Source organism: Pongo pygmaeus, chromosome 17 (assembly GCF_028885625.2).
Source record: "Pongo pygmaeus isolate AG05252 chromosome 17, NHGRI_mPonPyg2-v2.0_pri, whole genome shotgun sequence".
Lineage (NCBI taxonomy): Eukaryota > Metazoa > Chordata > Mammalia > Primates > Hominidae > Pongo > Pongo pygmaeus.
This window is the reverse complement of record NC_072390.2, coordinates 71,662,348-71,675,977: the sequence shown is the minus strand read 5'-3', so window position 1 is coordinate 71,675,977 and position 13,630 is coordinate 71,662,348. Positions and strand designations below refer to the sequence as shown.

The following is a 13,630-nucleotide window of genomic DNA, read 5'->3' as shown; positions in this document are numbered from 1 at the left end:
CAAACCAAGCTAAGAAAAGCCAGAGTAGAAAGATGAAAAAATAATGCTCTAACTGCTGAAATGTTAGAGAACTCAGAATCCTTTGTATCTCTTAGCACTTCCAACCCTAAATTGGTTATTTATGTTCATGTTATCGACTAGACACATACTACTCAAGAGAGTATATGTCAGACCAATCTCTCTAACCTCCCTAACAAGATGTGTTAGGAGACAAAAAGAACTTAATAAATATTTTTGAGAAAACAATTACACTATATATTTATTTCAATATTAAAATAGAAAGTGAGCTTCATAATGGTATTCTAAAGTATTTTACTATGTAGCTCTGTCTCAGTAGGAACTGCTGGCCTTCATTTACTTTAGAAGAAAAGCATATATGCTTTCCAAATGAAAATTCCTAAATCTATTGCCTTAAATAAATGCTTTTTTAAAAAAAGACCCAATTTTCAAAGCCGCCTTCACTGCTCTCAAAACTCAATGCTTTTCTGAGAGAAGCAATATTAAAGTATTCGAACTTTAAAATCTTCAGACTTGACCAGGTGAGCAAATCTAACACCATCATGGTGGTGAATATATAATGCATCATGACAATGTCACAAATTATATGACAATGTTTCCATCTATTATGATTACAGAGAAGGAAAAATGTAATTCAAGAAGAATCACCAACTGCTAAGAATCATAATGAAGATGATGAGGAGGATAACAAATAATATCTCTAATAGAAGTAAATATTGAATCATCCCGCCATTGATTCATTGAGTATATCCTGGAAAATATTTTCAATGAATTTGGAAAAATAAAACATATACTATTGCAGAAAAAGCATGCGATCTAGAGTTAAAAAGAGCTGGTTGTGTCCTAATCATACTACCATTACTAAGAATACATTAAACAACTCCCTTGCCAATATGAGCCTGTTTCCATTTCTACCAGTAATAACACTCTAAAAATATCACAACTCCATGTATACAAATAATATTTACTTTATAAAATAATAGATATTTGGAACATTTTTAAATAAAGGGAAAGGAACTTCCACTTCTGGCCAAGATGGAGTAACAAGAAACAGATTTGCAGTCAGGCCCAAAGCAACCAAAAACAAACAAAAAGACAAAATGTATAAACAACGGTTTTCAAGCCACTAGGCATCATGCAATGAAGGACTGAGAGATGGGAGACAAGCAACGTGAGCCGTGTGATCCTATGATTACCCCAGCTTATTGCCTTAAGAGAGTTCCTAGGTGAAGCTACATAGAGAACAAAGTGAGCAGCCCAGCAGTTTCCCTGAGTTCAGGAGACAAAGCTGAGAGTCTCAGGAAAACAGGGCAGCTAGAATTCAATGGACAGGGAGAAGGGAGCTGCAAAGATCAAAGTTCTTCAGAGGATCTCCCTCAAGTATACAGCAGAATACCAATCAGTACATGTCTGTAAAGAAACTACTCAAGCTGGGGGAAAAAACATCTAAAGGACCAGAAACAGTGCCTGCTCCCAACAGCCTAAATGGAAAACCTCATAATTCACAGGGCATTGGATATTCTGGAAGGTTTGGCCTCAGTAATAGGGAGTAATTCATCTTAGAGCACTGCTCCAAATCCACCTAACAAGTCATAAAAGCAAGACCAGGAAAAAAAAGAAACTGTTTCCATATGACATAACTGCATCCCACAACAAAGCTCAAGATTTTTAAGAACACAAAAGTGTCCAGCACCCAAACAGGCAAAATTCAAACATCTCCCATCTGTTCTAAGATTATCAAACATGCAAAGAGGCAGGAAAGCACAGTCCACAAGGAGGAGAATAATTAATTTAAACCAACCCAGAACTGACAGAGCTATCAAAATTATCAGTGAAGAGTGTTAAAACATTTATTATAACTGCAATCCATGTATTCAAAGCAGTTAGGTAGAGACAAGGAAAAAAAATTTTAAGACCCAAATCAAAATTCTGGGGACACATATAACAATGTCTGAGATTAAAAGTGAATTGGATGACAGCTGGGCATGGTCACTCGTGCCTGCAATCCCAGCACTTTGGGGGGCCAAACAGGGAAAATTGCTGCAGCCTGGGGGTTCAAGACCAACCTAGGCAACATAGCGAGACACTGTCTCTTTAAAAAAAAAAAAAAAAATTTAAAGTGCGCTGGATGAGACCAATGGCATATTACACATTGCCGAGAAAAGACTAATAAACTTGAAGACGTTGCAATAGAAACTATCTCAATCAAAACACAGAGAGGAAAAATAATCCTGAAATAAAAGAGCACCGTGATAGGTGAAACAACTTCAATCAGCCTAATGTACATGTAATTTCAGTCCCTTATAGAGAGGAGGGAGGAAAGGGCAGAATGAATATTTGAAGAAATAATTATTGAAAATTTTCCAAAATTAATAAACTCAGTGAACCCCAATCACAAGAAACATGAAGAACACTACACTGAAGAACCACACAATCAAACTGCTCAAAACCAGTGATAAATAGAAAATCTTAAAAGCAACAAGATTAATAAAGTCATGTTACAGTCAGAGGAACAAAGATAAGAATGCCATCAGATCTTGTTAGAACTAATGCAAACAAGAAGACAACAGAATATCATCTTCAAAGCATTAGAAGATATAAAAAGTCAAACTGGAATTCTATACCAGAAAAAAAAAAAAAAAGCTTTCAAAAACAAAGACAAACAAAGATGTTTTCAAATGTACAAAAACTTGAAGAGCAGATCCTCACTAAAAGAAAGATTAGCATGCAGGGCTTAAAACCTAGATGACAGCTTGATAGGTACAGCAACACAACATGGCACATGTGTATCCATGTAGCAAACCTGCACGTTCAGCACATGGATCCCAGAACTTAAAGTTAAATAAATAAATATAGATAGATAGATACATACATACATACATACATACATAAAAAGAAAGCTTAAAGTAAGTCCTTTTGTTAGAAGAATTTTACCGATAGAAATCTTGATCTACACAAAGGAATGTAGAATACCAAAAAAGGTAACTACGTGGGTAAATACGTATTTTTTCTTATTTCAGTCTCTTTAAAATATAATTACTATTAAACACAAATCACAAGAATAATTTGTGAGGTTTATAACATATATAAAAGTAAAATGCAGGACAACAGTAGCATAAACACCAGGAGATGAGAAATGCTAATATAATATTATAAGGTTTAACATTTATATTAAATGTTAAATAGTATAATACCACTTGAATGTACACTGGGATAACTGAAAGACAGACTACAGACTCTTAAAAAAAAACTACTAAAATAATAAAATTAAAAATTAGCTTATAAGCCATAAAGGAGATAAAATGGAATCATAAAAAAAACTTTTTAGTCTAAAAGACAGCAGAAAAAGAAAAAGAACAAAAAATAAATGCAACAAAGAGAAAAATAAGGTAGTAGGATAACAGATTCAAACCTACCCATATTGACAATCACATTAAACGTAAATGGCTTATGCATCTCAAGTAAAAAGCAGGTCAGATTGGATTAAAAAATAAGACCCACTATATGCTGCCCACAAGAAACACATCTTAAATATAAAGAGCCAAATAGGTAAAAAGTAAAAGGATGAGAAAAGATTATACTATGATAACAGTAGCCAAAAATGCTGAAATTACTGTATTATTATAAACAAAGTAAATTTCAAAGCAAAGGATATTACCAAGGATAAAAAAGGTCATTTCATAATGACGAGGGTCAAATAATCCAGAAGAAATAAAAATTCCAAAGGTTTATGCATCTAATAAGACAGCTTCAGAATACATGAAGCAAAAACTGGGATAGAAATGCAAGAAGGAATAAACAAACCCATAATTATAGCTGCAGATTCAATACTCTTATTTAACTGATAAAGGTAAGCAGGCAGAAAAATCAGCAAGTATATACTAAACTTGAACACGGGCAACTTGACCTGACTGACATTTATAAAATATTCCACCCAACAACAGCAGAATACACATTCTTCTGAAGTACACACAGTATAATTACCAAGACAGACTATATTTGGGGCCATAAAACAAGTCTCAATAAATTCAAAAGGATTCATATTGTATAACATGGAGACTATAGTTAGTAACAATATATTATATACTTAAAAATTGCTGAGGGAGTAATTTTAAGTGTTTTCAACACACAAAAAATGATACATATATGAGGTCATAGATATGTTAATTAGCTTGATTTAGCCATTCCACAATGTACACATGTTGTACACTATAAATGTATGCAATTTTATTGGCCCATATATAAACACAATCAATTGAAACAAATGCCAAAGGATTCAAACCACACAAAATATAGTATCTGACCATAAAATGAAAACCAGCAACAGATAGATCCTAGGAAAATCCACAAGTGTTTTGAAATTATATTAACTCATTGCTAAATTATCCATGAGTAAAAAAAAAAAAAAAAAATCAAAAGGAAAATTAAAAGTACAATATGACAAAGTGCATGTAATTCCACTAAAATAATACTTAGGGGAAAATTTATAGCATTGAATGCCTATATTAGAAAAGGAGAAAGGTTTTAAATCAATGATCTCAGCTTTTACCTTAAGAAACTAAAAATATAAGCACATTTAAAATAGAAAAAATAAATAATAACAATCAAATAAAAAATCAATGAAATAGAAAAATAATAGGTATCAATGAATAGAAAGCTGGTTCTTTGAAAAGATCCATAAAATTGCTAAACTACAAGACAGACTGATCAAGAAAAAGGGAAAAAACATAAATTATGAATAACAGAAATGAAAGAGTGAATATAATTTCAAATCCTACAAATATGATAGTAAAAGCAAAATAAAAGATTACACACAACTTTTTGCCAATAAATTTGACACAAATGATCAAAGTTCACCCAAGTAGACATTTTTAAAAACAAGCAGAATAGCGCTATATCTATAATACTTTTAAATCCGTAGTTAAAAACCTTCCCATAAAGAAAACTCCTGGGCTTTCACTAGTGAATTAGATCAACCAAATATGGAATTATAAACCTACACTCACCCGTCCAGAAAATACAGGGAAAGGGGCTACTTCCTAATTCATTCTGTGAGGCCAGCATTATCCTATCAGCAAAACTGGACAAAGGCATTAATAGAAATGAAAACTAAAGACCAAACTTCCTCATGAACATACACATGAACACCCTTAACAAAATTTTAGCAAATTGTACCTAACAAACTATAAAATTGGTAATTCAAAATGTGGTCTATATTGCAAGGTTGTTTTAAAACTCAAAAGTCAATATACTTTGTCTTATTAAGAAAATAAAAGACAAAAATCAAATAATCATTTCAATAGATGCAGAAAAAACATCTAAATAAAATCTAACATCCATTCATAATTTTTAAAATCTTGACAAACTAAGAATAGAATGGAACTTTTTCAACCTGATAAAGAACATCGAAGAAGGCCGGGCGTGGTGGCTCACGCATGTAATCCCAGCACTGTGGGAGGATCATGAGGTCAGGAGCTCAAGACCATCCTGGCTAACACGGTGAAACCCTGTCTCTACTAAAAATACAAAAAATTAGCCGGGCGTGGTGCGGGCGCCTGTAGTCCCAGCTACTCAGGAGGCTGAGGCAGAAGAATAGCGTGAACCCGGGAGGTGGAGCTTGCAGTGAGCTGAGATCGCGCCACTGCACTCCAGCCTGGGCGACAGAGCTAGACTCCATCTCAAAAAGAAAAAAAAAAAATTCTTACTAAGGTAAGAAAAATTGGACAAAAGATATAAATAGGCATTTCGCCAAAATGGACATACGGATGGCCAAAAAAATAAATAAACCAGCACACTGAATCCAAAAAATGGAGGAGGATGTAAATAAAGAGCAGAATTTAAGGAAGTGGGGAAAAATATGCACTAGAAAGGATAAAGTCAAATTGAGGTCATTAAAATGACTAATAAGATTGATAAACCCCTGGTAAGACTGATGAAGCAAAAAGAGAGAAGACATAAATTATTAAAATCAGGAATAAAAATAAGGACATATTACAGATACCAGAGAGATTAAAAGACAATATTATAATCTCAAATGTCAATATATTTGAAAATTTAGAATCAGAGAAACTCCTAAATATGTACTACTTAACAAAACTGACACCAAAGAATAAAAACTGACACCAAAGAAACAAAATCTGAAAAGTCAAACAATGAGATAAGTTTAACCCAGAATTAAAAACTGCCTACAAAGAAAACTCTAGATCTAAATCCAGCAAATTTAAATCCAGAGTTTGAATTTATGAAAGAAATGTTGCCAATCTTATACAAACTCTTCACGAAAATAGAAAAAAAGAAAACATTCCACAACTCAGTTTTTGTAACCTGAATAATATGAAAGCTTCTAAGGACATCAGAAAAAAAAGTTTTCCTAAATAAAAAAAAATTAAATCAAATACAATAATTTATAAGAAAATAATACATCACAACAAAATTGGTTTTATTCTAGGAAGCAAGATTGGGTTTATGTTCTAAATTTGCCACATTAACAGAGGAAAATTAAAAGTTACACAATCATCTCAATCAATATAGAAAAGGTATGATAAAATCCAAATACACTGATGATAAACATTAGCAAAGAAGGAATAAAAGGTAGCTAGTTTCTTAACATCTACAAAAGCATACAGGAAATATCATAATTATGAAAGGTTTAAAAGTTTTCCCTTTGAAACTGGGAAAAGGTTATCTCATATGATTACCCTGACATTCAAAGGAATCCCCAGATAAATTATTTTAATTAATAGGTGAATTCAGCAAGATTGCTTGATACAATATTAGTATACAAAAATCAACTGCATTGCTATACTGGGGCACAGAAATGAAAAATAGTTAAACATTACCAGTTAAGAAAATTTTTTAAATCCAATATCCAAATCCAATATTTAGATATATGTGTTATATATCTAAAATATATATAAAACCTCTACACATAAAACCATGAGTTATGATAGCTAAAGAACACCTAAATAAATGCAGAGACTTATCAAGTTGATGTATAATGAGTGAATCCCATAAAGATATTAATTATTTCCAAACTTATCTAAATTCAATATAACTGCAATTAAAATCACAACAGGTTTTTGAAGCAATGGAGAAACTGATTCTAAAATTTATATTGAAATTCAAAGGGACAAAAAAAGCCAAGACACACTTTAAAAAGAATAAGGTGGTAAGATTTCATCTACTGAATATCAAGTCTCATTACAGAGCAACAGTAATTAAGACACAAGGGTAGACAAACCAATCAATGGAATCAAACAGCCCAGAAACATACTATCATCTATAAAGAAATTTTATTGGCCAGATGCAATGGCTGACGCCTGTAATTCCAGCACTTTGGGCGGCCAAAGTGGGTGAATTGCCTGAGCTCAGGAGTTAAAGACTAGCCTGAGCAGAATGGCAAAACCCCATCTCTACTAAAAATAGAAAAAATTAGTCAGGATGGTGGTGTGCACCTATAGTCCCACTTGCTCGGGAGGCAGAGGTGGGAGGATTGCTTGAGCCTGGCAGGTGGAGGCTGCAGTGAGGTGTGATTGTGCCACTGCACCCCAGCCTGGGTCTCCTAATAGAAAAATATGTAAGAGTTGAACATTTACTTCACAAAAGAAGATATAGAAATGAGTAATCAACATATAAAATGTGTTTAAACAGTAGTAAAGGAATGCAAATTAAACACATGAGAGACCATTATACACACATCAAAATGGCTAAAGTGAAAAAGATGGAAAATATTAGGTGTTGGCTAGGGTATCTCATCAGTTGTATATAAGAGTTCTCATTGCTCCATATCCTAGTCAACACTTAATATTTTCTCTTTTTCACTTTAGCCATTGTGATGAATGTATATCAGTCTCACACTTAGGAAAACACTTTAACATTACCTACTAAAGCTGAAGATACTCAGAAATTTCCACTTTCAGTTATATACAAAACAGAAATGCTTATAATATACACTAAGTTTAAAATACAAGGATGCTCATAGCAGAATCATTTATGAACACCAAATGCTGTACACAATCCAAATGTCTAATGCACAAAAAAAGAGAATAAACTGTGATCTATTCATTCAACAGAATACTACACAGCAACGAAAATGAACAAACTATAGTCAAATGCAACAACACTGATAAGTGTCACAAAAGACAAGCACAAAAGAATATATACTGTTTAATTGACTAAATTTACATAAAACTCAAAAGATAGGCAAAATTAAACAATAGAGTTTAGAAATTTAAACTTAGGTGGTACAACTGTAAAAGAAAGAAAAGAAGTGGCTTCACAAAAGCCAAGACAGTGATTACCTCTAGGAGAGGAAGGTATAATGGATTGGGAAGGAACAAGCAGGATGCTTCTGAAGTGCTGGCAATACTCTAATCCTTGCCAAGGACATAGTTACAAGGGTGTTCTGCTTCTAAAAATCACTGTACATTTCTGTTTTGTGCATGTTTCTGTATGTATATTATATTTCACACATGCAAGCATAAAAAGTTATCTAACCAAAACTACTATAAAACTTTTATATAGCTTAATATAAACTATTACATAACGATCTTATAACTTTAATTAGAGGTCAGGGAAATGAGAAGGGTGACCGTGTGGGGTTGGAAATGATGGGTGGAAATGGCATAGAAAGTGTGGGAGTTTATCTTCCACGATGAGAATCATCTGACAGTGCCTAACGCTGAAAATCAAGCACACCATTTAAGGATGTTAAAGTAAGTCTCAATCAGCTAAGAGAGATAAAAGTACTTGTCCTGTGGAAGAGGAAAACTACAGATATAAAGTTGGGGGTCTACTGTTTAACAAACCTTGTAAAACTACTGTTTGACTCTTTCAAACTTAAAAAAAAGTCGGGAGAAAAATGCCAGTATGCCACCATTTATAAGCAGAACCTGCATCAACCCATCTGTTGCTTACTTCTTTACTTTTCTCTATCACATTCTGTGAAGAGTCGGTATTAACTCTTTGTCTAAAGGAAAGTTCTCTAAGTAGACATAACTCCTCAACTCTCTTGATTGCCTTATTTGTCACTCTTAATAGGAATATAAAAGATATATGCAGATACATCTAAGTATATTAATTAATTATACTCAGGAATATGTAGGAATTATTAGTAAAGGAAGAGAAACTCAACCTTTCTTCTCTTCTATCTCCTAATGAAAAACAAAGCTATAGGTGAAAGTTAAGGTATATAACGACTTAAATAAAAAGAAAAGATGAATAGCTTAACAAGGATTTCCACTTATGAATCACAACACATGAACTATGGGAAAATAGCAGGAGATTAGCTATAGTATGGAACTATGAACTTAAGCATCTCTAAAAGTAATTTAAAATAGGTATAACTTTTAAACTCAAGAAACACACAATTAAAACACTACTGTTGTCAAGTTAAGGTGCCCCTAATGCATAAAAATTAGGCCAAAGACACTATAATAAAATTATTTGAAATATGCTCATTTATCACTTTCTAAATAAATGTGATTTATTCTTAACTGACATCTTAATTATCCGTATTTACATCTGGAATATAACAACTTTTTTCTCTTTTAACAATCCAAGACAAACAAATATTATGATTATACATTAGCTATGCCTCCTCAGTTTCTAGAGCTGAAATGTCATGTCAATTACTTAATAAGATTTAATTTTACCTTGTTTAATCTGTCCTTGCACAATATTACTGGAAGTTGGAGGGGAACCCCTTGCCTTAGAAAGGTCTGGCGTGCTTGGTCTAGGTGGCCTTAAAAAAGAAGAAAAAAATACAAGATATATTTTGACACTGTCATATTTCCAGAACTATTTAAAATAAAAAATTTTCTACTTCTAAACGAATCACAAAAGAAACATATATAGAACAGTTTCAATTTACCATTCCAGAAAGATTTTTTTTGGTTTGGACCTATTAACGTTTTCCATTTCAAATGGGTAAATGATTAGCAAGTAAAAATCTGACATGTACAATTTGTGCTTTATATTAAGAAATATTTTCTAACATCATACTTAACTCTTTGTCCTTCAATATTCAGATGCTGAGATTTCAGCCTACTCCACAGCATTAATCCAAGTGAATTCATAGAAAGACAGATTAAAAACATTCAACCCAAAAACCTGAAAACAGTCTTTAGGCATTAAGAAATCTTGGACTGTAGAGGCAGACTGTCTCAGTTGTGAATTCTGACACTACCACTTACTAGCTATGTTACCTTGGGCACGTTACATCATCTCTCTGTGTCTCAGTTTTGTTCTCTGTAATAAAGGGATAATAAAAGTACATACCTTATAGGGTTAAGGGAACTAACAAATTAGTTTTTGTAAAGTACTTACAACAGAGACTGACACAAAGTAAGTGCTATATAAGTATTTGTTAGAATTGTTTTTAATTCTTCATATGGTAAACGCTCAATAGAGTATAATAAAAAGTTGTCTCCATAAAAAGACAAATTGAGGCTAAGTATTCTGGAAATATTAAAATAGTATTCTCCTGCATTTTAAATAGTATTTTCTCTATTGAAAAATTCTGACTATACTTCTCACAAAATTCTGAAGCCAAATCTCTGAACACATGTCAATCATTACATATAAGTTACAATGAGAAGAAGCATTTAACCAAATATACATTTTTTTTTTTGAGACAGAGTCTTACTCTGTTGCTTAGCCTGGAGTACAGTGGCACAATCGTGGCTCACTGCAGCCACGAACTTCCAGGCTCAAGCGACCCTCCCACCTCAGCCCCCAAATAGCTGGGACTACATGCATGTAACCACCAAGCCCAGCTAATACATTTTATTTTTATTTTTGCAGAGGCAGGGTCTCACTATGTTGCTCAGGCTGGTCTCAAACTCCTGGCTTCAAGTGATCCTCCTGCTTCAGCCTCCCAAAGTGCTGGGATTACAAGTGTCAGCCCCCATGCCCAGCCTCAAATATATATATATTTTGAATTGAATATTAGGGCAAACTTCAACTACATTTACAATTTTATAATTATATTCACAAGAGCTAGTCTATGTGACCAACTCCCTCATTCCAAATTTTTAAAAAACATCTAAGTATGCCAATGTATACATAAAATTGTTTAATTTTATTATGTTTTAACCGGGCATTTTGAAACTGGTGTTTTAAAATGTAAAAGGGAAACAACTGAGATGACACTAAAGTAATAAAATTGTGTAGAGCCAAAAAAAGAGTAATCAACAGTGAAAAAATAAAACAGGTTTCTTTTTTTGAAACTTAAGAATAAAATCAAACTATCATGGTCACACCTGGTAGGACCCTTCTTCATATGATCACCAATAAAAGTTGCATTGGTCATACTCATTAAAGTATTTGCCAAAGAAATGATAGACAGGAGATGCTGTGTGGTGACGGCACGGGACACTCCATAAGTTCCCTTTCCTATTCCCTCAGTCGCTGGCAGCTTCCTTCCTACTTCTGTTTTCCCGTGTGACAGTTTACAAGCAGGCTGATTATAACCCGGCAGCATCAGTGACATATGGCCTCCTCTTGACAAGAGGCCAAACGATACTGTGCAGTGGGGTTTCAGCATTCCAAGGCGATCCAGGCAAACTTCATCCAGTACTTCATTCAAACCCCAGGCGTGAAGGCAGGACATAAACAGCTTTGCAGTGTCCATAGTTAAATTATATTCTAATAGGGTCAATGGCTTTGATTTGCTGGACCGATATTCAGGATCACTTTCTTCCCTTCTCTGCCTCATTATCTCCTCATCCTCCTCTTCATCATCAAGGAGGTGTTCCTTGATGTTCTCTTTGATCGTTTCTTTCACTTGTTGGAAGAGAACTGCTGCTCGTTTTCCAGTTAAAAAAGAGCCCCCTTTGTCTGAACTGCCAGATGCTTTTTGCAAATTCTCTGGGGAAATAAGAGCAGTATTCGGCCTAGAGGCTTCTTCAGTCAGGAGTTGAATAATCAACGCTTCCACATCAAAGAATAGCACATGTATGTCCGGGTCTGTTAGGTTTGTCTTTATTGCTTGAACCATCAGGGAGTTATGAGAATATTTAGGTAAATTTCCCTGTAATATTTTTAAAAGATAGTTATAATTAAAAGTGCTTAATTTCATACATTCATTAATAAACAATAAATAATCAGAGGAATTAACATGCTTATTAAGCTGTCCTTCTAGGAACCTAGATCATGAAAACTAACATACTAACTTTGCCAATCAGCAGCATGTAAAAGATAACAGCTTACACAATTGGAAGAACTTTATGCTGAAACAATCACAAAATTGCCAATTAGTTTAAAAACCAAGAAAATAATAGTTTATTATTGAAGCAGGGAGTCTTTTTACTCACAGTAATGATTAAAATGTGTTTCAATAATTTATGAGCAAATCCTGTCTCTGAAAATAAACTACTGTTCCACCTGATGAAATAATCCGTTTATCGTGGCTCCTGATCCTTTAAGTTGCTACAACCATCATATCCCTCCTTTTTCCATTTTACCTTCAATCTCTCCCTATTCAAAGATTCCATTCCCTGAATAAAAAACATATTAGAGTCTACTTAGATCCTTTAAAAAATGCTATCTTTTGACCATGCTCCCTTTTCTATTTCTCTCCTCTTCTAGCCAAATTTCTGTCCCTTTTAGCAAAATTTACAGAAAGTAGTAGACTAATCCAATGAAAATTCTTCAGTTCCTCTCTTCCTTAATGTCTTTGCAGTATATGACATTGTTATTTTTTCCTGAAATAGAAAGAAAAATAAAAAGAGACAAAGAACTAAAAGAAAGAATAAGAAGCTACCTCTCCAGCATCCTGGAGAGTAACAAAGACATCTGGAGAGTACCTCCTGGTAAGTCTTCTACCTCTGTCAATCTCTCCCTCTCAGTCGGCTGCCCTGATAACTCATTCTTCCCCCCACATGGGAACTATCACCTATATGTAGATGGCTCTCTAATTTCCATCATCAGCCAGACCAGTCTCCTAAAGGAGTTTCAATCCTGTATCTCCAATGGCTTGTATTGGGATATCCCACAGTACCTAACTCACATTTTTACGTTCTCATCTCCACCCCTCACTAAACCTGCTGGGCCTCCTGATTCATCAGTTGGCAATCATTCTGTTTTCTTCCTATCCTGCTGTCATGACAGAAATTCAGACCACTTATCTTTGCTCCTCAAGACAGGTTTCACTGTCCCTGGTCTCTTACTCCAACACGTGACCTCCACAGAACCACAGACTTCTTTCTGAGGCAAAAATCTAATCATGTCACTCTACCAAAAAATTTCCATTATCATGAATTATTAAGAAAAATAGACAATACAAAATTCTTAAAAACTAAATCAAAATATAGGTGAATATCTATCTGATCTTGAGATGAAAATGGACTTTCTAAACATACTTATAAGTTCACTATGATAAAAAACATGTTAAATGACAACTAAAAAACAGGAATAAAATGTTCCAGAAATAGGACTAATGAAGAGTTGTAATAGACACAAACATTTCTTAAAAGCAATAAGAATACTATTGCCAAAAGAAAAAAAAAAGAAAAAAACTATGAAGAGCAAAGACAGTAAAAGAAACATAAAGGGTGAATATAGGGAAAACCTGCTCAAATTGGATGACAAAATAACTACAAGATAAGTGTTT

At 33.6% G+C, this 13,630-nt stretch overlaps 1 protein-coding gene across 1 annotated transcript in view; it reads right to left on the bottom strand.

Annotated features, from left to right (window-relative positions):
* The window catches only part of WDR7 (WD repeat domain 7), a 392,926-nt gene that overhangs the window by 275,046 nt on the left and 104,250 nt on the right, over positions 1-13,630 (bottom strand). The window contains exons 16-17 of the mRNA XM_054460414.2: positions 11,280-12,049; positions 9,672-9,760 (exon numbers count right to left, since the gene is read on the bottom strand). Coding sequence (XP_054316389.1) covers positions 9,672-9,760; positions 11,280-12,049 — 859 coding nt within the window. The remainder of the gene's footprint in view (positions 1-9,671; positions 9,761-11,279; positions 12,050-13,630) is intronic.